Raw genomic sequence first — 25,772 nt, 5'->3', positions numbered from 1 at the left:
TCAATTCATTAATTCATTTACCCATTCACTTCTTTCTCAACCACCCACTCTCTCACCCACTTCTTTTTGAAATCATTCATTCATTCGTCCATCCATTCACTGCAGCTAGCCTCCCCGGTGGACCAGCAGGGGTTCTGTGCTGGCCCATTTCCTGCTCTTTGGGAAGTCCACAGGGAGCTCGGGGCATTAAGGATGAGGCTGGACCCCTCCCCAGCCCACGGTGGAGGGGTTTTGAACCTACCTAGCTTCATGCTCCGCCACCCATGGGCACTGTGGTGTTTGTGCTGGGTCCTCAGTACCAGGGCTTCAGGTAGTGCTGACGGCCCCTCCCCCTCCCCTGATACAGCCTCTCGGGGACACTCAGGACTTCTGGAGTGGAGCTCAGGGCCTGAGCAGTGGGCAGGAGAGAGCGTGGGCCTGTTATGCCCGGCTTGCCGCGAGTTGTATGGCTAGCATCTGGAAATGGAGCCCCTAGTGGTTTGGTTCCCCAGCACCGAGAATATGTTGAGGACTTGTCATATCACCAAAGTCAGGTGACATCAAGATGGGCAGCTGTGGTACCCGTCAAGGCTTGCCGGCCTTCATGGAGGTCAAAGGAATACAGCAGGGATGGAGCCCCCCCTTGCCGCCCCCACCTGAGCTGTTTGGGTTTCCAGATCTCACTGTGGTGGGTTTCGTTGCCTCGAATTGTAGGTGAGGAAATGTGGGCACAGACAGGTGAGTGACTTGCACAGTCATGGAACTGTAAGTGGCACGAGTGGGCTTTGAACCCAGGTCCGTCTGGTGACAGAGCCTGCTCTTCGTTTAGCTGCTGCGCTGGAGGGGTCTCTAACAGGGGATGCTCATCCATCTCCCCACCCTGCCTTTTGGTGGAGGAGCTTTTCCAGAAAGCCCGGAATCAAATGGGGGCCACCCATCGCTGCGTTCGTGCTTTGACCCTGCCCTGGAGCTGTGCCTGGAGGTGGACTGACCACCTGGCTTCGCCTCCTGGCTGGAGGGACTGTTTTGTAGGTCAGGGTCTCAGGAAATAGACTCTGAGATGGGGGATTGCGTGCAAGAGGGCTTGCGGGGGCAGTGTCAGGAGCGGTCTTGGGAACACTGGTATGGGCAGGAGGGCATGGGACTAGACAGAGGGAGCCGCTGAGCTGTGACAAAGTCTCAACGGGGCCTCAGCCCATCCCGAGGGGTTCAACATTGCCTCAAGTTGGGGCAGGAGGGCATCGTGTATTACCAGGTGTGTTTGCCCCTTGTGGGGAGCATAACCTGGGGAGAGACAGCTCCCTCTGGTGAGGGAAATGCCCGGGGTGGGGCACAGCTGTGAACTGTCTCATGCCCACCCCAGTTCACAGAAGGGTGGGGTACGGGGTCCACCCCCTGCACGGCTTGGACCCACGTGCTTTGCTCAAGTCTACCTTGGCAGGGAACAGCTCCTCTAGATTTGCGTTGGTTTCTTTCTGGGGGAGCCTCACAGGAGGAAGCTCAGTGGGATGAACTGCAGCTGGTGTAGGGGCTGCAACTGATGCTCACGGTTTCCTTCTTTTACAACACGCTCTGTTTCCCCTTAGCCTGGGTTAGCACTTCTGCGGGGCTGGGTGGCTACCTGGTGAGGGGATCCTGGTCTCCACGGCTTTCTCAGTCTGAGGCTGCTGGCTTCATCCAGTTATCATCACAAGGCGCCTCTGCCCAAGAGATACCAAGAGGTGCCCAGGGCATCAGCAGGTGCCACACAGATTCTTTGGCCCCAGGGTCAAACAACACCTTTCCTACTTTTTTTTTTTTTTTTTTTTTTTAATAGAGACAGGGTCTTGCTATGTTGCCCAGGCTGGTCTTGAACTCCCGGCCTCAAGTGACCCTCCTGCCTTGGCCTCTCAAACTGCTTGGGTTATAGGCATGCGCCACCTTGCCTGGCCTCTCTGCTCTTGATGATCAAGGTCTACCACCTGCCAGGACTACTGCTCCTTTCCATGCTGCTGGTCTCTCGGCGCAAAATGCTCACACAGACCCCGTGAAGCCGCAGCCTGAGGCACCGTGAAACTGTTGCTGTGTCTTTTGATGGAAACATCCCCGCTGTACAAACCGAGGCCTCTAGACCACAGATCCCAGGGCTGCAGGGATGGGGAACACAAGAGCTCCAAGTGGTGGCTAGGAATGATAGCTACTGTACCTCCCCTCCTGCTTCCCAGACCCATGTCGTCCACATACTGGGCACACAGCACCAGGACTAGGCATGGTCAGGGCCAGAGGGCATGAGACAGCTGTGTCAGCAAGGGGCCCAAACTCCCCATCCAAGACTCTGGCATCCACATCCCCTTTCCAGCTCACAACTTGATTCAGAGCTGGGGCGGCTTGGTGTGAGTGTGCAGGTTGGAAGTGGGATCTATTTGACTAAAGCTCCGTCCAGGGCTGGCCCGGAAAAACTGCAGTAAAGGAAAATCCTTTGATTTCTGTGGGTAGTGCCTCACGGGGGATGCCCCATCCTCACAGGTGTGTTGCCTCAGCTGGCACCGTGGTTTCCTCCCCTCCATGGCTCCATCAGGCCTAGTGTTTCCAGATGTTGCACTATACGGATGCCCCGTGGCTCTCACTGTCATGTGCCCACTGTGGCACCCCCTCTGCTATCAAGTAGGTCTCTGTCCAATGCCATGTTGTCGGTACCCTGTCTGGGTCAATCAAATGCTCTGTGAGGCCTTGGGCATTGTGGCTGGCTGAGGTTCTCAGGGCAGGACAGGCAACTTTTGTTTAGGACCAGATTCAGCACTTCCCCGTCCGGGATGGATGGGGTCTGATGTGATTAGCTTGTCACCTAGTAGCTGAGTGGCCTCCTTGAGAGGTGGTGCTGTTGACAGGCTTAGTGTGGGTGCCAGAGATTGGACGTTCGGAGTGGAAGGAGCTGCAGTGGCTGTGGTGCGGGAGAAGCCGTGTGCTGGGGCGACACGTAGTTTCCCTCCCTTCCACCACGCTGATTCATTCGCCCATTGTGCCTGCAGCAGGGGGACCGATGCCAGAGACCAGCCCGTGTCCAGGGGCGAGGCCATTCTGTCTTCTGCTGGGGTGTTCAGTGCCTCTCTCATGGTGATGCTTCCCAGCACGAATTAACAAATGAAGACCTCTGTCCTTTATGCCCACTCCCTAGATCCAACCACAGGTACCTCCTCCAGACCTCCTGGTCCCCAGTCTTTGATCCGTCCCATCCAGGCTCTTGACCAGCCAGCCAAGCAATTTGCCACTGCCCACGATTCAGTTAATATTGTCATTTCGGGCTGCTCTGCCTCCATCACACGGATGCCGACATCACACACACTGCCCGAAGCCCATCGGGGGATTTTCCGTCACTGCTCTTTTTCCAGGCCTGCCCTGGATGGAGCTTTAGTTAAGTCACTCCCGCTTCCAGCTTGAACCCCCATACCAAGCCGGCCCAGCTCTGAATCAAGTTTGGCCATTTTTCTCTGATCTCGCTTCGCCATAAGAGCAGCCCCACACAGCCATAGCTGTGAGCTAAAAAGGCGATGTGGGAGCCAGAGTCTTGGACGGGGGAGCTTGGGTCTCTTGCTGACGCAGCTGTCTCGTGCCCTCTGGTCCTGGCTGTGCCTCGCCCTGGCGTAACACTCCCATCTTACGATGGTTTGTTGCTGGCGGAGCTGAGAGGACTCACGTCGGAGGCAGCTCTGGCTGCGTGGGTCGCCTGATGTCCCGTAGCCCCAGTGTTCCATCTCTAGTAGGGCCTCACAGCATGCCAGAATTTTTTGCAAATGATGTATATTTATTTGCTGCAGATGGCGTTGCTCCAGAACCATAGGGTTCTATGTTATGCTTTCCCTACGGGCTTTCCAGAAATTCCATCTGACGTCTTTCCCCACCACAGATATCTCTATTCCTATAGTATCTGCCACGTCACACCACCCACGTGGCAGGCTGCTTACCTCACAGTCTGGACCTGCCACGGGGCCCCCTTCACGCAGGATTCTACCCAGAGGAGCAGCTTTTAATGTCACCCAGCACAGGAATTGAACAGATATTCTTGGATGTGGAGTCTGCTGGCTCCAGAATTATTCTCCATGGGTGGGGGGTATGAGATACCATCATTTTTCCTTTCCTCTCAGAGATGTCTGGCACACCCTAGCCCACTGAACCCTGAAATTTCCGCTAATGTCGGGGGCTGCTGAATCTTCACAGGGTTGAATCTCTGCTCCTCTGGAAGACAGGCGCTTTACCAAGACCTCATCTGATCTGATAAGCATGGTACCAGCAGCACAGAGGACCAATGTCCGGTGCTTGGCGTGGTCCAGATGCCTTTCTTGTGTATTGTAATTGGGAGCAGGAGCGTAAGTGCAGCCCGGGTCACGACTGTAAATGTACACAGCTGTCCACCCCAGGTGAATGAAACAGTTTCTGGTGCACCTTCTTGACGGGGATAGAAAATAATATATTTTCCAGGTCAGTGGTCGCTTAGGATCAACATGAGGCCCAGCTGATCTGCTCTAGGGGAGACAGTTCAGTGGTCACGCCCCGGCAGCGGAGGCCGCCGCTTGGTGGAGGGTGCAGCACGCATCCAGACTCGGTGGCAGGCCCTCCAGGGTCTGTCTGGTTATTGTAGGGGCTAAACATTGAGTTAAATGTGGATGTAGTGGGGTGGCGCGTCTTGCATCCTATAGGCCAGCCCCCGCCTTCTCCATGCTTCCAAGTGCCACCTAGTAGCGTGGTAGCACTTCTCCCAAAGTTCTCACCAGTGTGCTAAATTCTTTGTTGTGAGAGGATGGGCCGGCAGTCCACTGGTGTCTAGCCCCTTCTCTCAGGACTCCCCTGACTGGGTGAGAATGTGACTTGGCCCAAGCTACCAGTCTGGTGGCCAGGAGACGGGGCCAGGCCAGGTTCCGTGGGAGGCCCGTGTGGCTGTGAAGGAGAGGTCTCTGTGTCATCTTCAGGCTGGGGTAGTGCTGGCTTTAACAGGGAGGAATGGGACAGGCCCATTTTTCAGGCCCCGAAGGCTTGGGATGTCTGTGATTTGAAGTTTTCCCCATACCCCAAGTCTTAAGGTTCCCCTCTTCTGGCTGGACTCTGTCCTGGGCATAGCAGGCCCAGCAGAGTTGGGAGGAGCGCGCTCCCTGCTCCTCGCAGGCGCCTCTCCCTATTCCACCTTCCGACGCAGGACAGGGTTGTCTTTCTCTGCTGCTGCACGAACCCTCAGCCTCGGCCTTTCCGTGCTGTTCTTCCATTCTTGGGGTCCTTTACTTCCACAATCCTTTATAACTTTTTAACTCCTGCCCCTGCCCCAGCCAGCTCTCAAACACCAGCAGTGCCTTTCCTTCTCCTGGCACCCCCTCCCGGTTCCCTGGCGGTGAACCTTTTCACAACGGCATCGCCGTCTTCTGGGGGTCTCTGCGCTCCAGGCACGCCCAGGTGGGCCCTCATCGCCTCTGCCAGCAGGTGATCCTGCTCCAACATCCCATTCTAGAGTCGGCGTCCCAGGCCTGCCTGCTCCTGACACCAGCTGGTTTTGGCTGAAATCTCTGGAAACAGCAACTCCTAGAGAGAGAGGCGGTGGGGGTCTGCGGAGGGAGAAGCCGGGCTGCCCCTAGGTCTTGACAGCGGCCTTAGCCCATCCCACAGGGAGCTCTGGAGCGGGGATGAGCCTTCAGTGCTGTCTGGAACTGAGGCAGAGCCTGGGTCTTTGTATTCCCACGTCGACCTGCGCGGAGGGGCTCTGGGTTGGAGAGTGGTGGGAGAGGGCTGCTGTGATTACTTAGGGATCCAGCGCGTGGTGAGAAGGTGATGCGGGCCGGGCTTTACTTGGCTTCATTACTTACAATCTCTGCATACAGCATGCCCCTTGCTGCCTGAACCCAGGGTGGGCCATTCCCCACACCACAGTCCCCCAGCCCCCGCCCTGTTCCCAAGCTTTCACTTGGATGCCTCTGGGGTGGGGACACTGCACTGGGCTGGGCGAGGCAGTGTGGTTCCCTGGGGGGCTCAGCTGAGTCCCAGAAGGGATGCTCTCTATAGCTCTGGCGGAAGGGGATTGTGGGGAAGGGGCGGGACACAGTGAGGAGGGGCTGGGGTCCCACGTCTCTGTCCCTAGGTGTGGAACCAGAACGGCAAAAGCCCGTCTATCACCTTCGAGTACACGCTGCTTCAGCCTCCGCACGAGCACCGCCCGCAGCCTGTCTACTATGGCTTCTCCGAGCCCGCCTCCGAGAGCTCTGAGAGCCAGGGCCTGGACGGGGCCAGGCTCATGGGCTTCGTCCCGCACAACAGCTCCCTGTATGGCCTGGCCTCCTCCGAGCAGCTGGGCCTGGACAACCGGCTGTTCGGCCACCCTGGCCTGGAGATGGAGCTGGGCCCGAGCCGGGGCCAGGAGACCAACGAGGTGTGCCAACAGGCCGGCGGCAGGGCCTGCGAGGGGCCCCCCAGGGGCAAGGGCTTCCGAGGTAACCAGGAGGAGGGAGGCATGGGAGGGGCTCGGGAGGCTGCCCGGGAAGGGGTCTTGGGGAAGGGGTCTCAGGCCCTTTGCAAACCTGCAGAGGAGGTTCCTAACAGCTGCCTGCAGATGTCCTCTGGGTAGGCGCAGGGTTAAGGACTTGGGACAGGACCTTCAGTCCATGCATTCTTCGAGGTAGATGTGGTTATCCCCATTTGACGGATGGGGAGACTGAGGCTTAGAGAGAGGGAGTGGCTTGGCCAGGTCACGCAGTCCACTGTGGAGGAGCTGGGAGTCAAACCTGGGATGGTCTGACCTCTTGCCCACCCCGTCACTCACCCGGCCAGCACCAGGTCTCACCTGGGCTTGGACGACACAGGGAGCAAAAGCTTCGGGGGTCTCAGGCAGCCCTTGGTTGTGGCCGTGTCACTGCAGCCTCTGCCTCTGTCCTCACAGGCCTCCTCCTCTGTGACCGTGTCTCTGTGTGTCCTCTTCCGATAGGGATATTTCTGAGTCCACGATAATGTCATCTCAAGAGTCTTAACTAATTATACCTACAGTGACCTCATTTCCAGATAAGGTCACACTCCGAGGTTCCAGAGGGTGCATGAGTTTTGGGGGGTGCTGTTCAGTCCACTGCAGAAGACGGTTGAACTCCCGTCGGCAAGAGATGGTCAAAGTGGGCCTCATGCCTCTATCTCGGCCGAATCGTGTCCTCTAGTTGGGCAGAAGCTCTCCTTCTGGGAGCTTCTTGGTTCATCCTGGTGTCTCCAGCCCCCTTGTCCAGGTCCCCTCCCCAGGCCTTGCCCCCAGGGCTGGGGCGCTCACGGCTGGGCCACCTGTCTCCTCTCTAGACCGCAACGCCACGGGGACAACTCTCACCGGGGACAAGGATGAGCAAGAGGTCGACACCCACTTCGTCTCCCAGAAGTTCTTCTCGGCGAACGCCATCTCTGACCAGCTGCTGGGCGCAAGCGCTGACTCGAAGGACTTCACCCTCAACGACACCGTGAACAGCATCTTTGCTCAGGGCACCTCGCGGAGCTCCCTGGCCGAGAGCTTCTTCGTGGATTATGAGGAGAATGAGGGGGCTGGCACTTACCTGCTCAACGGGTCCTACCTGGAGCTGAGCAGCGACAGGATTGCTAACAGCTCTTCCGAGGCCCCGTTCCCCAACGTCAGCAGCAGCTTGCCCACCTGGGCAGGGAACAGGACTCACAAGGCCAGGTAGGAGGCACTTCCCTGAGCCCTGTCCGGGGCCCTCGGGGGCAGGACGGGGCCAAGGCCGGGTCGAAGTTGAGGCCCTGCTGCAGGGCGTCTGGCCAGAGGGTCTGGGGACCTAGAGGTAGAGGAGAGAGGGCCCCATCTTCCTGGGGTCCTCCACTCGCTGCCCCGTGGATCTGAGCACACAGTCAGAGGCCTGAGCTGGAGTGAGCTTTCCCCAAAGGTTATGTCGGTGGATTAGGGTCAGGGCTGAGCCCTGTGTGTGCAGCTGATGCAGGGAAGGGAGGCAGGAAGCTAACAGCTCTGAGCATGCCTTGTGAGCCAGGGACAGAGCTCAGCATTTTTTATGCATGGACACATGTCATTGCCACACCCACCCGTAGTGGTGGGGTGGCCACTGTGGGCTTGGAGAGGGTGAGCAGTGTGGTGTACTTGAGGTCAAGGTCACAGAGCCTGAGGACCTGGGGACCCTGAGTTCTAAGTCTGGACAGTCATGGCACACACACCTTTAGGAGGAGGCGGGGCTCTAGACAGCTCCCCAAGCGCAGAGCAGCTCAGCCCCAGGCTTCAGCAAAGGCTGGAGAGGATCTAGTGGGTTCCTCCATGAGGGGAAAGACCCTGAAATCAGGGATGAAGAGCAAGGCTGGCATTGCAGTTGGCGAGGGCCACGAGGGAGTCCACCTGGGGCCAGGCCTCCAGAGCCAAGGCCACGGCTGGGGCTACATGGGCAGCCATGTCTGTGGACGCCTAGACAGTCATAGCCAGGAACACCTGGACGGTCACAGCCGCGGATGCCTGGACGGTCACAGCCAGGGATGTCTAGACAGTCATAGCCAGGAACACCTGGACAGTCACAGCTGGGGACGCCTGGACGGTCACAGCTGGGGACGCCTGGACGGTCACAGCCGGGGATGCCTGAGCAGTTGTAGCTAGACCTAGAGGAGCCTGAGGTTGGGAGCTTCGCTAGGTCAGGGACCAGCTGTGAGCAGGGTGACTCCAGACCTACCGTGTCCCTGCTGGAGCACAGTCCCTGGTGCCAACGCCCCCAGATACAGCGTGGCCACCCCTGCAGGTCCCCACACTTTCAGCAGCTCGCCTGCGCCTGGGGGCTATTTTAAACAGGTGATCAGTGGGGGATGGAGGCAGGCACGGGCCCACTGGAGTTGGTTTGGTTTTATTTTCTGGGGTGCATCCCAAGCCCCTTGACTTTAGACCCAAGCAGGAACTGAACCAGCCTGGGCCAGGAGAGCTGAGCGCATCTCCTTGGGGCTTAGGGGTTTGATGGGAGATTCAGGGGTTTGATGGGAGATTCAGGGGTTACTCTCAAGGTGACATGGCTTGGGGCCACCCTCCCATCCATCCAGCTCCTGGGACCGGAGCAACAAAGCCAGCCTCCCTGGTGAGCTACGGGTGCCCAGGGGATGCCTGCCTCTTTTCTCAAACTGTTCTCTGAGGCCTCTGAGATGCCGGGGGCTGCAGGGTGCAGGGAGGATGTCCTGGGCACTTCCAGCGGGCTCTGGGTGGAAACCCTGCTTTGCAGATGTGAACAGAGTGTGGCCTTGGAGCCTCCTCTGGCTGCCCCTCTTCCCCCAGGGGTGGCACAGGGCTGTCTGCTCACCCTGACCCTGGCATGCTCAAAGCCTTAGGTGGGTGGGCCTCTGGCTGGTTCTTGGGACTTGGGCAGGGAGGGCCGGGCCTTGCTTTGGGTGCAGTGTCTGAGTCTAAGAGGGGGTCCTGGGCAAAGTGCCTGCCCATGGGAACGGGGCTTCTCAAGGCTGGCCGTCTTGTTTCTGCGTCTTCAGCGTGGGCCCTCCTCACCTCCCAGGGCGGTCCAGGGCGTTACCTGGTGTTTGGTGTGTGAGGCACACGGTAAGGCCTCCCGTAAGTAAGTCGAAGCTCTCAGTAGAAAATTGAGCCTCCAAGTGGCAGCAGTGAGGGGCACCTTTCAGGACCCCTCGCCTGGGTGGGGGAGGCCAGCTCTCTGACGGTCACATCCCTCTGAATAAGTTTATCAGAGTGGCACTGAGGCCCCGCTGTGCAATTTGGCTTACTGCATGGGCACTGTGTGAGTTGAGCATCTCTGCCTTCCTCTGGGCCTCAGTTTCCCCATCTCTCATTGAGGGGCTTGTCAGGGGGTGCCCACAGGGCCCACTAGCTCAGATAGTCAGTGATCCTCAGGCCAGGGTCGTGGCGCAAGCTTTTGCATCATCAGGCCGCTTTGTGAAGTATCTCTCCTGCCCCACCTTGGTTGACTCTTACCCTCCCCTCCCAGTCCCCCACCCTGGGATGTATTGGATTTCAGTGCCTGTCGGGGCCTCGGGGATCGATCAGCTAGGTTGTCAGCACTCAGAAAGGCCCCGGCTGCTGAGATACCGCTGCTCCCCGGGGCCTGCTATCAAAGGATGCTGCCGCCCGGGACCAGAGGTGGTCTGGAGGCATAAAGGCAGGGGGAGGCGGCGGGGAAGCCACCAGGCCAAAATAGCCAGGTTGCGGCTAAGTTGTCCAAACACAGGAAGTCGTGTCTGCTCAGGGAAGGCAAAATCAAAGGGGCAGCCCAGAAAGGAAAGGCTATTTTCATCTTTCCAGAAAAGCTTCAGACAATCAAGGGAGGGGCCCCTGTCACCAGACTCCCACTTTGAGAACAGGCTTCTGAGACACAGAGACTGGAGTCCCTCTCCGCAGCCTTGTCGGGGAGAGGAGAACAGAGCACTTTCCGGCCCATTTATAAACAGACACGGTGGCTTCAGAGCTTCTCCTGCCTGGGGAACCCGGGAGCCTGTGTCTGGCCAGGCAGCTGGGCCGAGGACCCCGAGGAGTGACAGGCGGTCCGGAGCACCCTGGCGCCGACTCCACAGCCGTCACCAGCCCCAGTCTAGCAGCTCCGACTTTCACAGCTGAGAGGGGCAGTGTCTTCCTTCCAGATGGAGGCGAGCGAAGGGTTGGTGGTTCAGCGATTTCCTGGGTGTTCCGCTTCCTTGGTGCTACTCCCAGGAACGGAACCCGCTAGGCGTTGCATTGTTGTGCAAATATATGCAGGGTTATGTTCAAGAGTTGCATCTGCTCTGCCCTACACGTGCTGCTGCGAAGTGTGTGGGCAGCCCCTCCAGAAATACCTTTGGTGCTTAAAATCCAAAGGGTTATTTTGAACCAGGTCCGCTCTCTCTTGAGTCAGGCATGAGTCACGCTGCCTGCTGGCTCAGAGCATGTAATGAGATAAAGATGGCGGAGCGTCCCCTGGGGTGGGGGTGGGGGGGATCTTTCTGTTTCTTTTTGTTTTTGGGGAGAATTTAAAGCTGTTGAAAGTTGGTGGGGACCTGGTCAGCACAGTTCAGCGTTTTTCTGAATCAAGCGTTAGGGGTCGGTCTTCCGGGTCCTCCCTTCCCTAAAAGGACTTACTCATCCCCATCTGGGTGCTCTGAGTGGCCCCCATTGGGGCAGCTTTCCAGGTTTCCAGGGAATTTTGTTCTGAGATGACAGGGTCTTGGGAAACCCCCCACCCACCCCCATTTTAACATTGCCTCTAATTTTTAAAGAGGGAGGAGAAAGCTCTTTCCAGAACCTTCCCCTTGAAACCTGTGATGGGCTGGAAGAGACTCCTGGCGTGAAGCTCCCAGGGGAGGGAGGCTTTGGCCCCCGCCGGCTTTGGTCCCCATCCCTCTCCTCCCACTCCCCCTCCCCCTTCCTCAGCTTAGGGAGCCACACTGGTGAATTCGCTGTGGAAGCTCCTGTGGGCAGATTACTTCTGGGGTCTCAGATGTGCGGTCAAGGCAACGGTCATCCTAAAAGTTCTGCTTGGCCTTGGCCTCCTCCCACTCCAGCCCAAGTGAAACGGAAGAGCAATCCTCACCCACTTGCCTGACAAACTGTAAACTCCCCGTTCAATCCAAACCCACGTTCTATCACAGAGTCATCAGAAAGCCCTTCCGAATGTAATACTCTAAGCCTGGCCACCCCCTGGGGACTGAAGGTCCGGAAGAAGGACCTGTGGCCTGGCCCACATTTCAGCCCCGTGACGTGTGGCAGCTCGGGATCATCTCCAGTCAGCCCCTCTGGGCGCAGAGGAAAGTGGAGTGGGGCAATGCTACCTGCTGCACTGTCCAGTTTAAAAAGGAAGTTGAGGCCCAAAGGACCTGCTGTCCACAGGGCCGGCTCGCCATCGCCCCTCCTCTGGCCGGGGGCAGCAAGACTCCACAGCGGCGTCCAGGAGCAGAGGCTGACCTATGGAGCTGCCGCCTCTGCTTCCCTCCTCCCCTGCCAAGTCCAGAACGAGCCCGCATGTTGGATGTGGAGGTTGGGCCCAGGCACACCTACTGGTTCAAAGAGGAAAACAGTCCTAACAATAGTTGGCTTCGGCTGCGTAGGCTCTAGCCAAGAATCATAGCTGGGGGCTGGCTGGGACCCAGCGGGCCTCCCCCAACCCCAGCGGGTCTGTGCAGCCGTCGCCAACCCAAATTGCTCTGTAGGCTGTGGCCACGCCCCTGCCAGCGGCTGAGCTTTTTAATTTTGATAATTGGAGGCTGGATGCCTAGTGTCCCCTATTCCATCGGAGTCCCAGCTGGAGGAGGGGACAGGAGAGAACTCTGGAACATTCTCAGCACATAAGACACCTTCTGAGGTCCCCTCCCGGGTGGGAAGAAGGAACCCGCTAGCTGATGTGAGAAGCCTGCGTGTGTTCGGGGAGCAGCTACGGTGCTGGGGGCCCCAAATTCTCAGGCCACCCGCCGGAAGGAGCTTGGGCAGCTCCCATGCAGTTACTGACACGGAAAAAATCCCAGTGTCTGTTCAGTTGTAAAATGTGTCTCTCCGTGGGTGCGTCACCCATTCTACTTCAGACAGTGGGGACTCTGACTGTTGCAGGTGGACAGGTGTGTGCGTCTGGCGAACATGCCCTCCAGTGAAAACTCACTGGCCTGAAACACCGGTGCCCACCAGGGAGGCCTGGAGTTTCTCATCACCCTCTCTGCTTGATCTTGCTTTCAGGACCAGGCCCAAGACGCGCAAGCAAGGCGTGAGTCCCGCAGACATGTACCGGTGGAAGCTCTCGTCCCACGAACCCTGCAGTGCCACCTGCACCACAGGTACTGGTCCCGGGTGCCATGGGTGCCAAGGGGCAGTGACTGCCCTGAGTCCATTTCCATGGATGCGGGCCGGGGCTGTGGGGCCCGCCCACTAGCTTGCAGCCCCAGACTGCCCTCGGGGTGCTTGTCTGGTGGCCTCCTGACTTAGGAGCCGTGTGGCGTGATAGGAGTTTGGGTTCCTGGTGAAGCCATCCTCATTCTCACAGTGGGCTAGATCGTGGTCAGGCCCAGGCCCCCGGGGGTCATCCAGGCCACCACCAATGGTCCCTTGCTGTTGCCAGCGATACCATGTTTTGTTAGGGCAAACATCCTTTGGGTTAAAAGTAAGAAATCTCAGGCAGCGGGGATTTTACTTTTGTTCCCAGCAAACATAGGAGGAGAGTCATAGGCTCCTATGATCTATGACAAAGGGAAGTGGCCAAATTCTAGGACCTCACCAGCAGGGGAGGAGTTCGGAGGAGAAAAGACCCTCCTCGGTGGTGCTTGGACAGACAGATGCGTGTGGTTAGTAAGTGCTGAGCTGGGATTTGAACCCACAGCCGCCTGGTTGCGCGGCCACGTCGCCCTGAGATGCTGGCCACAGCTGCTGGGAGCTGGGGCTGCCTCTGCCCGCTCTGGTTCCTTCCCCTGGGGGACGCTGCAAGGTCAGATGTCAAACCAGGACCCGGCTGCGGGGGCATTGGTGGGAGAACATGCGGAAGGGAGAGCCCCCGTGCCCGCTCTGAGGCCACATTTTATCTATTCTTGGGCATCATGTTTGCATGTAGATGACACCCAGTGGCCCCTCAAGAGGTTTGATGCTCCTGGCCCCACCCCGGTATCCCCCGTTTGCCCGGGCTTTCGATGCCCTTGCAGTCTCTGGCCAGTGAGGATGCCAGGCAGCTGGGCAGTCTGAGCTTGGCCGCACCCTGAGCAGCCCTGCTGGCATCTCAGGAGGTGGGCCTGAGAGAGGGAGGGCGGAGCGGCCCTGCAGGCGCTGCTGGCACTGGCCTTGGCTCTCTGGGGCTGAAGAAAGGCCTCTGTTGTAAGGCCCCCAAGCAGGGCATAGCCATGGGGCATGCTGTGTTTGCCCGTGCAACTGGCATTCTGGAGGGAAAAGCAAGTACTGTGGGCACCTGGATTGGCCAGGCTTGCCCCGCCTGGTTGACCACACCACGGGCAAATCATCAAATCTCCCCCGCTCTCCACCTCAGTTTTCCACAGGTGAACTGAGACATGTACTTATCTCACAGGTGGGTTGTGGGGATCAATATAAAACAAGAAGTAGCCTCTCGGGCCAGGCTCAGTGGCTCATCCCTATAATCCTAGCACTTTGGGAGGCTGAGGCAGGTGGATCACAAGATCAGGAGTTCAAGACCAACCTGGCCAAGATGGTGAAACACCGTCTCTACTAAAAATACAAAAATTAGCTGGGCATGGTGGCAGGCACCTATAATCCCAGCTACTCGTGAGGCTGAGGCAGAGAACTGCTTGAACCCGGGAGGTGGAGGCTGCAGTGAGCTGATATCACACCACTGCCCTCCATCGTGGGTGACAGAGCGAGACTCTGTCTAAAGAAAAAAAGGAAATAGCCTCTCATGGTCAGAACTTGATGGGTGCCGCCATGGTGGAGGTGGCTGCCACCCCCTGATGCAGGCTATGACTTCCAGCGCACCCAGAAGCAGCTGGCCTCGGAGGTGAGCTGTGTGACCTGCCTTCCGGGCAGGCCCCGAGGGGAGCTGAGCATGGTGGTGGGGTGTCCGCAGGGGGATCTGCTTTGCCAAGTCTGTGTTGGACCTGCCCTGAGTTCCTCCACACACCCTGGCCTGGGGACTCCAAGCATGTGGGCGTTGTCACTAAGTGTCTGCAAGCATCTGTGATTCCTCGCAGACACATTGCTGGCTGGGGAGGGGATGCTGCACAAGACGTCTGCAGGCTTAGGCAGCCTGTGGCGAGAGGCCTGATGGGCAGCCCTGTGTGGAGGATGTCCCCAGGCGGGGAGGGGGCTGCTCTGGGACTGTGCAGGGTGGCCCACGGCGCAGCAGGGTGGAGGACAACAGGAAATCAAAAAGGCAGGTTTTGGCTCGGGAAGAAGGAAGCTCTGCTTTAGAGGAGGCTGTTCAGGAATGGAAATGAGACACCCTGTGTAAGTGTGTGTGAGAGACAGAGACAGAGACAGAGAAAGGAAGGCCAGGAGGGAGGGGGAGCTCCCTGTCACCATGGGAGGTGCTGAATGGCACTGGGCAGAAATAACAGGATCAGGGTCTGCATAGGCTGTGTCTGTGCAGATGTCCCATGCGGAGTCTCTGCTCCCCATCCTGTGCCTCGCAAGAACCCAGGCAAGGGACACTTCCATCGGTGGGGCGGATCAGCCTGCCCCGAGCTCCGGCCACGGTGGGAAAGCTTGTTTTTAGATTTTTCTTTGAAGATGCTCTTTGGCAGCCACAGCAACAGAGGGGCGTGATTTCGGCCTCGGGTCCGGTCACAGGCGGAGGTTTCTGCTGCCCTTCGGGCTCCAGGGCGCTGGGGTGAGGACAGTGATCTCACAGTCCCCCGGCTTCATACTCCCCTTTCTTTTGTTTCCAGGAGGGGCTCTGTGGCTCAGGGGGTTGAAAAGTGTCGTTTTTGAGATGGGTGTCATGAAGAGGGTGCCCAGAAAAAATGTCCTGGTATTTGAGTCTCACAGGCTCTCTGGAAGGTTCCCATTTTGGGAAGGAGCAAGCTGGGGCTGGAGCCTGGTTATGGTCACATCACCCCAGGGAGGCCCTGAGGTGGGACTTGGATTCCGGTCTCTCTTGACCAAGGCCTGCTCTCCATAATGGGGAGCAAATGAATAACCAGGCACTTGGCGATGGCCTGCAAGTCCCCAGCCCCACACCTCCCTGGGCCCCAGAGCGGGTGTCTCTGAGGCCTGGAACATTCCAAGCAGATCTGGCCGGGAAGCCTGCCTCCCCCTCAGAGAAGGCTAAAGGCTGCACGGCCCAGCTCTGGCGGGAGAGGAACTGTGATCGCAGCCTGGCTCGTCCTTTACGGAAAAAAGAAAAAATCCCTTGTCAGCTGCTTCCCAGGCTGTCTCGTTCCATCCAGGGCTGGGGCCTGGAGAGGCAGGAGCCGCTGGCCGCAGACACGCGCCACTGGGTGGCTGGGCTCTCTGGGTATGGGGAAACCGATTTCCTTCTGGGGGAACTGGCAGCCGCAGCCAAGACCGTTCCGTGATGCCCGACATCCCAGAAGGCTGGGTCTGTCTCCCGAGGCCACACACACACGCACACATGCACAGCAGAAGCAGCAAACCCTAACCCCACCCCAAGCCTGTTCCCACTGCTGCTGGCTCTCCCAGAATCGCCCTCCTTCTGGGCAGGGAGCTGGGCCTGTGTGGCAGCTCGGTGCCAGGGAAGGATGCAGGGGGAAGGATAGAAGCAGAAAGGGGGGTGTGGTCAGGGAAGTGGCACTGCTAAGTGCCCATCACCCACTGTAGAGCACGGGGCACCAACAAGGACAGGCACACAGTGATGACTAAAGAAAGTTCAGGCCGGGCATGGTTGCTCATGCCTGTCATCCCAGCACTTTGGGAGGCTGAGGAGGGCGGATGACTTGAGGCCAGGAGTTCCAGACCAGCCTGGCCAACGTGGTAAAACCCACTCTCTACAAAAATACAAAAATGAGCTGGGCATGATGGCAGGTGTCTATAATCTCAGCTACTTGGGAAGCTGAGGCAGGAGAACTGCTTGAACCTGGGAGCGGGAGGTTGCAGTGAGCCGAGGTGATTGCACCATTGCCTTCCAGCCGGGGCCGCAGAATGAGGCTCTGTTTTGAAAAAAGTAAGTTCAGGATGATGCTTGCTGAGTACTGGGGCATGCCACAGAGTGGAGGGAGGGCCCGGACACCCACCATGATCTCTGAGGAGGCTGGCGGGGCGGGAGCGGTCAGGTTTCACTCCCGCCTGCCTGTCACTGGGTGGTTGCTGAACGCCTGGTGATGGGGGCCACCTGGCTGTGTTTGCCTCTGCACCTCCATGGGGGCCAGTTGGGCTAACCCAAAGCCCGGACTCTGTGACATGGGAACTGGTGGCCCGGCCTGGGTTGGGTGGGGCGGGGTAGGGGTGGAGAGAGAAGAGCTGAGACTGGCACAGCTCAGACCCACAATGCTGCCCTCATGCCGCAGTTCCACAAGCTGTGACTGATCCCTAAGCCAGAAAGCTGGGCTGAGAGGTCAGGTGACTTGCTCCAATCCTGTGGCCTGTCTGCTGGCCTCCCAGGCGCCGGCATGGCTCACAGGCCCTCCCCTGTCCTGAACCCAGGGGTCATGTCCACGTACGCCATGTGTGTCCGCTACGATGGCGTCGAGGTGGACGACAGCTACTGCGACGCTCTCACCCGTCCTGAGCCTGTCCACGAGTTCTGCGCTGGGAGGGAGTGCCAGCCCAGGTACCTGCCATCGGTGGCCCTGGGTGGGGTGTTGGCAGGGGGCATGCGGGGCTCTGCCCACAGGAGCAGTCAGACTTACCCCCCTGCCCCTTAGAGGTGCTTTGTGTGCAGGGCCGTGGGGGCCCTTCGAGGAGGGGCAGAGAGCTCACCCCTCAGAGACCTGAGTCTTTCCAGGAGTTGCAGTTTAATCTGTCACTGTGCCTTGTACACAGTAAGTGCTCAACAAATGCTTACCGTAGATTTAGAAACCATTCTCCACATTACTCTATATTCTAGCGCTATCTTTGCCCGACCAGGCCTACTTGGCGCATGCAGGATTTTTATAAGCCTGAAGGGATTGCTGCGATTCCATGCCTGCTGGCTGTCCCTTGGATGTGGGTGGCCTGTTTTCTTGGCCTCTGGGCCTCGCCTCCTGCCTTGTGGATGCAGTCACACTGAGCGCTGAGTGCACACTACCCCTAGAGACAGGTGGGGTCCCCAGAGGAGCCTAAGAGTGCCGGCCTCCCCCCACAAGGCTCACATGCTCCTCAGAGGCCGAGCCCTCCTGCTCCCTGAGCACAGACACTCTGCCTCTGCATTTCTGGCCTGCTCCATCCCAGGCCTCCCCCTTCCTGCACGTTTGCTCCCGTCTGGGATGGGCAGAACACTTAGGGTCCCCAGAATGCTGCTAAGGCCAGCCCCGGGTGGTCCTTCCTCTCAGAGCCCATCAGCTTTGCACCTCTTATTCCAAGTCTGTCTGCCTGGAAGGCTTCAGGGTCTCATCACAACCCACCCAGCTGAGGCTGAGGAGAACGAGAGGTCTTTCCCCAGCATGCTGGCCAGGCCCCCTTTCTGGACGCGGATCCAGAAATGTGCCTTCTGCTCACTTCCACCCTTGCCAGAGTCCCATGGGGCACAGCCACCTGTGTGACACAGCAAGGCACGAAGGGGCAGGAAGGAAGGCTGAGTGCATGCTCAGGGCACCCGACGACCGCCCTGCCAAGGTGCTCCCTGAAGACCACCTGGGCCGTCATGGCCCAGCCCGCACCCTAGGGCCTTGCCAGCCTCCTATCTGGCTTAGCTTGTTGCGGTTTTGGACCACATGGGGGAGGGAGGGAGGGAGGAGCTGTGTTGTCTCTGGGGGTGTGGGTTGCATGGGGTCCTGGCCGTCACTTGGGGGTCACTGAAGGCCATCCACTCCCGGGGCAGGTGGGAGACGAGCAGCTGGAGTGAGTGTTCCCGCACGTGTGGAGAGGGCTACCAGTTCCGCGTCGTGCGCTGCTGGAAGATGCTCTCGCCCGGCTTCGACAGCTCCGTGTACAGCGACCTGTGCGAGGCAGCCGAGGCCGTGCGGCCCGAGGAACGCAAGACCTGCCGGAACCCCGCCTGCGGGCCCCAGTGGGAGATGTCAGAGTGGTCGGAGGTGAGCGTCTGCGGGAGCAAGCCCGGGGGCCGGAAGGGCCGGGGGGCTGGGCACGGGGGCTGGAGGTGGCTGCACCTGCGTCACGCCTCCGCACCCCCGCCCCCTGCCGCTGCAGTGCACTGCCAAGTGTGGGGAGCGCAGTGTGGTGACCAGGGACATCCGCTGCTCGGAGGATGAGAAGCTGTGTGACCCCAACACCAGGCCTGTTGGGGAGAAGAACTGCACGGGCCCCCCCTGTGATCGGCAGTGGACCGTCTCCGACTGGGGACCGGTGAGGGCCGGGCTGCAGGGAGGCCTGCACCGAGGGGTGGCTGGCGTGTGGGGCTGGTGAGAAGGACCCAGAGACTTGCCTTGAGGTGCCTCAGTTTCCATTTTTTCCAAGGCAAGGGTGTGAGGTGAAGAATGCCCAACCAGCCTTCTCCCCCGTTATTGTGTGAATCAACACCTCTCCCCAAACAAGTGGCCAGCATCAGCCTCCCTCTGTAGCCTGTTTGTCTCTCGGTGTCTCTGTTCCTCTGTATGTCTGTCTCTGTTTCCCTGTCTCTGTTTGTCTCTGAGTCTCTCTGTCTCCCTATCTCTGTCTCTCTGTGTCTGTCTCTATCTCTTTCCCTATCTCTGTCTCTCTCATTGAGAGAGAGCTGCTCAGATGCTAGCTGGGGTCCCCTCTGGGTGGTGGGTGCACAGATGATCTTTTTAAGTGTGCTTTTTTTTCTCTGTGTGCTATTCATCAAGCATGATTATTTCTGTAATTAGAACAGAAAATGTTATTTAAAAAGTGGTTACCATGGCAACCGCTTCGACACTGCCTGGGAGCCACTCCTCTCCTTTGGGACTGACATCTAGGGCCCCTCCTGGCGTGGCTGCCTCTCACCCAGTGTCCCCTGCCTGCCCTTCCCCCCTGCAGTGCAGTGGAAGCTGTGGGCAAGGCCGCACCATCAGGCACGTGTACTGTAAGACCAGTGATGGACGGGTGGTGCCCGAGTCCCAGTGCCAGATGGAGACCAAGCCTCTGGCCATCCACCCCTGTGGGGACAAAAACTGTCCTGCCCACTGGCTGGCCCAGGACTGGGAGCGGGTGAGTACCCCAGAGTCCACTGGAGGGCCTCCCTGTGCTTGGAGAGCATTTGGCCAGAGAGGAGAGCCAGGTGGCTGGGACAACAGATGGGCGAGAAAGAGGAATTCTCTGCACATGATGGAGGCACGATTTCCTAAAAATCATTCTAGAATACAAAAGGCTTAAAAGGTAGGAAAACACCTGATCGGTTCCCAAATCCCAGTTTTGCATGTACTCTGTGATTCGTGCAGAATTGGCCTTGCCCCCAGCCTGCGTCCCCAAGTCCCTGGAATGTGGAAGGCTGGGGTCAGGGATTTTTTGGGCTGCCTGCTCCTGCGGCCTGTGCCACCTTGGATCGTGACCATTGTGTCTTCCCGCCCACCCGGCATCGTCACCCACTTCCCATTTCAGCTGCCTCGAGCTCTGCAAATTGCTTTCAACCAGGAGCCGCAGGCAGATCACCAAACCAGATCATCTCCAGCCAAATTGTTTTCTGCTGAATTGATTTTGGCTAAATTGTTGTTGGCCAAATTGTCATTAGCCAATTTGTTTCAAAACAGATGGTTTTGTGCTAAATTGCTTTTGATCAAATCCATTTGGGGCCAAATGGTTATCGAACAAAGAGTTCTTGGCCAGTCTGTTACGCACTGGAGCATTCTCACCCAATTGCTATTGACCAGACCCTTATCAGCAGGGTTGTCGTGGGCCCCGTGTCGGGTCCTGCCGGGCCCTGGCGCTGACCCGATCCCTCTGCCCCGGCCTCAGTGCAACACCACCTGCGGGCGCGGAGTCAAGAAGCGGCTGGTGCTCTGCATGGAGCTGGCCAACGGGAAGCCGCAGACACGCAGCAGCCCCGAGTGCGGGCTCGCCAAGAAGCCTCCGGAGGAGAGCACGTGCTTCGAAAGGCCCTGCTTCAAGTGGTACACCAGCCCGTGGTCCGAGGTGAGCTCCCGCCGCCCCTCTGAGGCTGCCTGAGACCAGGCCTGAGTTTTGATCCTGCCCCTCCTGCCTCCAGCTTCCTTAAGTGCTTCCCACCCCCCCTCCCCAACAGCCTCTGTCAGAGCTTTCCGTCCCAGGAAAGCTTCTCAACTCCACCACATCAGCTAGTGTGAGAGCCACCGCCTCCAGGAAGCCTTCTCTGCTCTTGTCCCTGGGATCCCTACAGCACTCGTCCTGGGCCTTTTTGGGTCCAGGAACTCTGGCCTCTGAGTTGTGTGTTTGGCAGCCCATGTGCCTGACACCATGGGATAGACAGACCCCAGGTGGGCACGGCAGGCAGACTGGGCTGAGTCAGACATGGGCCTGGCCCTCCAGGAGCCACTGCCAAGGCAGGAGCTTGGGATTTAGGGAGACGGTAACAGACACATACCCCAGGTCAGGACGCTGGCAGGGCCAGAAGGAAAGGCAGCAAATCTCCTGCGTGGGTCCCACCCCTCCGAGATTCCTAGACTCTTGAGCCTCCAGAATGCCCAGCTCCAGGATGTCAGGCAGGACAGAGCTGAGGTCTCGGCTGTCTATAGAGGGGAGCTGAGCCCTCCCATCCCAGGGCCTTGAGGCGCGTGTGGCAGCTCTGGCCCAGCTCTTGGCCTGAAGAGTCCCCTCTCCCCCAATAGCGCCATGAGAGGGGCGCTTTTCCCCATTCCTCAGAGGAAGAAACTGACATTCAGAGAGCTCTCTGGCCCACTTGGGGTCCCACAGTAATTGGGGGCTGTAGCAGGCACTGTTGCCCAGGCCTGTCCAGCCCTAGAGTGAACCCCACGTGGGGTGTGACATCTGCAAGGGAAGAGAGGCCTGAACCAGCTCATCCTGAGGGGCCCAGAGCAGGGAGCCCCGAGGTGGGTGGGTAGCCCTGGTTTCACAGAGAGGGTGACAGGCTGGGCATCCCCTTGCCCCAGCTGTCTCGTAGAGGAAAGAGATTGCTTTCACCTCCCCTGCTGTGTTCCCCTTCTGCTCCACTTCCCATGGGACCTCCAGGTGGCTCCAGGGCCCCGCCCTGAGCCAGTGGGTGCCCCTCCACCTTCTGGGCCCCTGGAGGCTGTCCTGTCTAGACTCCAGCTTGAGTAACTCACATCAGCCTCTGCACCCCTTTCACAGCAGCCCCAGCCCTGGCCCCAGCGCCCTCCCACCTAGCGATGCCATGAGCTTCTGAGAGGGGAACCTGGGGCATCCACAGGATCTCTGGGAATGACTGGGCAGGGACTGCCACAGCCAGGCTGTGTACCTGGAGTCTCCAGCTACCTCTGGCCTCAGTTTCCTCATGGGCTAACTCTGAATACCCAGGCGACAAAATAGGGGTGTCAGATGGGACTCGGAGCCTGGAATGTTCTTGTGTGTCAGGCCCTGGCGCCCAAGGGCTCCACGTCTTGGTTGCCGTGACGGGTGGGTGCCAGATCCTAAACCTTATGAGTTCAAGGCAGAGAGTCCAAGAGTCTGTGAGGATTGAGCTGGGGACCCCAGCACGGCCCTGCTCAGAGAGTGGGGCCCTGGCCCTGGGCTCTCCGTGCACTCTGCGTGGCGTGTGGCCTCCATCCTGCCCCTGCCCAGGGCCTCTGCCTGCCCTACAGCACACATGCCTGTCACCCTCACTGATTCCCTGTTGCCCACTGAAGGACCCCCCAGGCAAGGAGGGGAAAGACTGAGGGCAGGCCTGGGGCTTCCCAGGGGAGACAGGGGCTGAGCCAGGGCCAGACGAGTGGGCAAGCTTTAGTCAGGAGTCAACCGGAGAGACCACGGTGTGCTGGGGCAGGATGGCTCCTTCTGGAAAGGCCGAGCCTGGTGGGAGGGGAGAGTGGGAAGGGGTGGGAGGCTGAGTGGGGTTCCAGGGCCCTAGGGAGCCAGCTGAGGCCTGTAGTTTGGGAAGAGGGCTGGCTTCAGATGGAGACCACTGCGGGGCCAGGAAACAGGGACCCTCTAGGTGCAGGTACCTTGCTGGGTGATGAGCATGGCGTGGGGGAGCCATGAAGGGAAGACCCCAGAACATCCTGGGGTGCTGGGGAGGGGAACCCCCAGCCCCGATGAGGAGGTGGCACGGCCGGATGAGGCGTGGCTGGCAGAGACAGCTGGTGGGCATGTGGATGCCTCCTTCCTCGTGGTTGCCCCAGTGCTGCTGCATAGTGGCGGCTCAGTCAGTGTTTGTTCCCCCAGCTGCCCAGTCCCATCTGCTCCCCAGGGACAGAGGAGCTGGCACCAGGGCTGGCTGGGAATGTGCTGCTCTCCAGAGGCACGTCCAGAGGCTCCTTGGGACCCTGCCAAAGGCTGACTGTCCTCATGCCATCGGTGCCAGGCCAGCCTCTTCTTGCCCACAGACCATGCCAGCCCCCACCCCCTGGCTTGGAGCAGGCAGGCGGGCGGCCGTCTTTCTGCCAAGTCTTAATCGGTCCTCCCCGCTCCTTTGCAAACAGAAGTGGAGAGTGGGCCCCTGGGCTGGGGCCTCCCACCCCGCCCACCTCAGAGAACTGAGGGCTGGGGTCCCAGACGTGCCTGGGTGATGTGGGGTCACCCGTGTCGGGGGGAGTGTGAGGGGGCCATCTCCTGTGGGATCTTGGCAGGAGGACAGCAGGGTGACTGTGGCCAGCAGATGTCTCTGGTGTTCTGGGGAGCTCAGCGGGGTTTTCCAAGGGGAACATCTGGTCAGCGAGCCACTGGAGGGGTTGGTGGCTTCGCGAGATGCATTCTATCAGCTTATGACAAACGGTCTGCACCACAGACCCAGGAGAGCTGGGCCCAGAGGACCCTCTGGGAGATGAGAGAGGAGGGACCACCTCTCACTGTGCACCTGGGGAGACTGAGGCAGCCCTGGGTGGGAGAGAATCAGAGCCCCCTGACCACCTGCCAGTGCCCTTTGGTCTCCACCTCAGCTCGGCCTGGGGCTGCAGGTCTAGTTTCCAATGTGCTTCCCTGGGTCCCATGTCAGCTGGGCCCACAGCCGCCTGGGAAGGGTGGGGTGGGGAAGCGTGAATGTGCAGGTTCCCCGCCTCCTGCCCAAGCCTTGGCCCCATCGGGGGGCTTTCCCCACACCCACTGTCTCCCACACCAGTGCACCAAGACCTGCGGGGTGGGCGTGAGGATGCGAGACGTCAAGTGCTACCAGGGGACTGACATCGTCCGCGGCTGCGACCCGCTGGTGAAGCCCGTTGGCAGACAGGCCTGTGATCTGCAGCCCTGCCCCACGGAGCCCCCAGGTGAGGGGCGGGGAGGCAGAGGTGGGCCTGGGGCTTCCCAGGGAGGTGAGGGCAGAGCCAGGGCCTGAAGGATGAGCAGCCATCGCTCACCTGGATGGTGAGCCCGGGAACCAGCTGAGAGAGACCAAGGTGTACTAGGAGCGGAGGCCTCCTCCCTCATGGCTGAGCCCCGCTGAGAGGGGAGTGGGAAGGGGGGTGGGGGATGCCTGATTGGGGCTCCACAGCTCCAGGGAGCCATGCTGAGACCCATACTTTGGGGAAAATGTCAGCTTCAGATGGCGGGGCCACTGTGGGGCCGAGAGCTGAATCCAGGATGATTCAGCTGGAATGGCCAGGGGCTGGGACATGGGGCAGGGAGGGGAGGGCACCTGAAGGCGGGACAGGGGACAGGCTCCAACAGGTGCCAGGTGCAGGGTGTGTGATGAGTTCTGCTTTGGATACATTGAGTGGTGGACGGGGCAGCCCCTGGGGACCCCTTGGGGACACTTAGTCCTTGGGTGCGACCTCTGTAGCTCCTCTAGACCCCAGCCCCATTTGGATACATTGAGTGGTGGCCGGGGCAGCCCCTGGGGACCCCTTGGGGACACTTAGTCCTTGGGTGCGACCTCTGTAGCTCCTCTAGACCCCAGCCCCCTTTGAATACATTGAGTGGTGGCCGGGGCAGCCCCTGGGGACCCCTTGGGGACACTTAGTCCTTGGGTGCGACCTCTGTAGCTCCTCTAGACCCCAGCCCCAGGCCTCACCCTCTTGGGACAGATCAAATCACCTGGCGTGATCGGGGAAGGCGACCACTTGGGGACAGATAGGGGCTAGGAAAGAGGTGGCAGAGAGCTAGAGATGGAGGTCTGTGTGGGGTGGGAGGCTCGCTGCCCCTACCCCTGGAAAAAGACACGTGAGGGTCCTTGGGGTTTTCACCCGTCGGCCACCTCCTGAAACTGCCCCGCTTCGCCCTGTGTTCCTTCTCCAGATGACAGCTGTCAGGACCAGCCGGGCACCAACTGTGCCCTGGCCATCAAGGTGAACCTCTGTGGGCACTGGTACTACAGCAAGGCGTGCTGCCGCTCCTGCAGGCCCCCCCACTCCTAGGTGCGGCAGCTGCAGCCCCTTCCAGACAAAGACCAAGCTGCTGCAGCTTCTGGGGTCCTCCACAGACACCCCTCCTGCAGGGCACGCCGGCCTGAGGGACGTGGCACTGAGCCTCGGCTGTCAAGAGGGGACTTCCCATGGCCCATGGACTTTTGTGCTCCTGGGGCAGAGAAATGGGCAGTGTCCTCCAGCACCCACTGGCCTCCCCCAAAACAGAGCCACCCCTACCGTGGGAGCCCATCCGTGTTCCTGCGTGGATCCTGTGTTCGTGGCCTCCCTCCCCGGCCCCCAGCAGCCCCCAGCTGAGGGGCCCAGGGCCCACAGCCAAGTGGTGGAGGTGTCTTACCCCTAGCCTGAAGCCCATGCCCTCTCTGGGTGACAGGGCCTTCTGAAGAAGACTGGCAGGCAAGCCCAACGTGGGGGGCCTCCATCCCTTGGAGGCCAGGGGGTGAGGCGGGGCGCAGGCAGCAAGGAGGCCCAGGTGTATCCCCTCCTATGGAGCCCCTCCCATGGAGCTCTCCTCCTGCTGCACTTTCTACCCTGGGCAGAGGCGCTTGCCCACGGGGCGTTTGGGATGGACCTCGGGCCCCGCCCCTGCAGTCGGGTCAGTGCTCATCTATGTTAATAAAGTGGTCCTATTTATGGCGGCATCGTGGGGTCTCAGTTGCTTCTGGCTGGAGGAGTGGGCAGCCTCGGGGCTTGGAGGGCCCAGGCATGGCCATGTGGGGTCTCTCCAGCTCACTGAGGCCTCAGATGTGGGGTGAGGAGGGTGCAGGTGCAGACAGAAGCAACAAGGGGCCCGGGAGGGCGTTTGGGGGCACCGGGACAGGCGCTGGAGTAGGAGTGGAGTTGACATCTCAAGCCCGTCAGCACCTGGTACAGGAGCTGTGGAGCAGGGGCTGGGGACCTTGGCTAAGGTGTGGGAC

The 25,772-nt window shown here is 59.5% G+C and overlaps 1 protein-coding gene across 7 annotated transcripts in view; it reads left to right on the top strand.

Moving 5' to 3' along the window:
• ADAMTSL2 (ADAMTS like 2) overlaps positions 1 to 25,496 on the top strand; it is a 38,658-nt gene extending 13,162 nt beyond the window's left edge. For all 7 annotated transcript variants that reach the window (XM_032261976.1, XM_032261978.1, XM_032261975.1 and 4 more), the window contains 10 exons: positions 6,077 to 6,425; positions 7,270 to 7,642; positions 12,620 to 12,717; positions 16,997 to 17,123; positions 18,312 to 18,525; positions 18,641 to 18,796; positions 19,430 to 19,600; positions 20,345 to 20,521; positions 23,616 to 23,760; positions 24,728 to 25,496. In XM_032261976.1, coding sequence (XP_032117867.1) covers positions 6,077 to 6,425; positions 7,270 to 7,642; positions 12,620 to 12,717; positions 16,997 to 17,123; positions 18,312 to 18,525; positions 18,641 to 18,796; positions 19,430 to 19,600; positions 20,345 to 20,521; positions 23,616 to 23,760; positions 24,728 to 24,846 — 1,929 coding nt within the window. In that variant the 3' untranslated portion in view covers positions 24,847 to 25,496. The remainder of the gene's footprint in view (positions 1 to 6,076; positions 6,426 to 7,269; positions 7,643 to 12,619; positions 12,718 to 16,996; positions 17,124 to 18,311; positions 18,526 to 18,640; positions 18,797 to 19,429; positions 19,601 to 20,344; positions 20,522 to 23,615; positions 23,761 to 24,727) is intronic.
• Positions 25,497 to 25,772: the final 276 nt, after the last annotated feature.

The sequence above is a fragment of the Sapajus apella genome, unplaced genomic scaffold (assembly GCF_009761245.1).
Source record: "Sapajus apella isolate SASKATOON/1434 unplaced genomic scaffold, GSC_monkey_1.0 scaffold126, whole genome shotgun sequence".
Classification (NCBI taxonomy): Eukaryota; Metazoa; Chordata; class Mammalia; order Primates; family Cebidae; genus Sapajus; species Sapajus apella.
The sequence above is the reverse complement of the archived record's forward strand: the minus strand, read 5'-3'. Positions and strand labels throughout refer to the sequence as shown.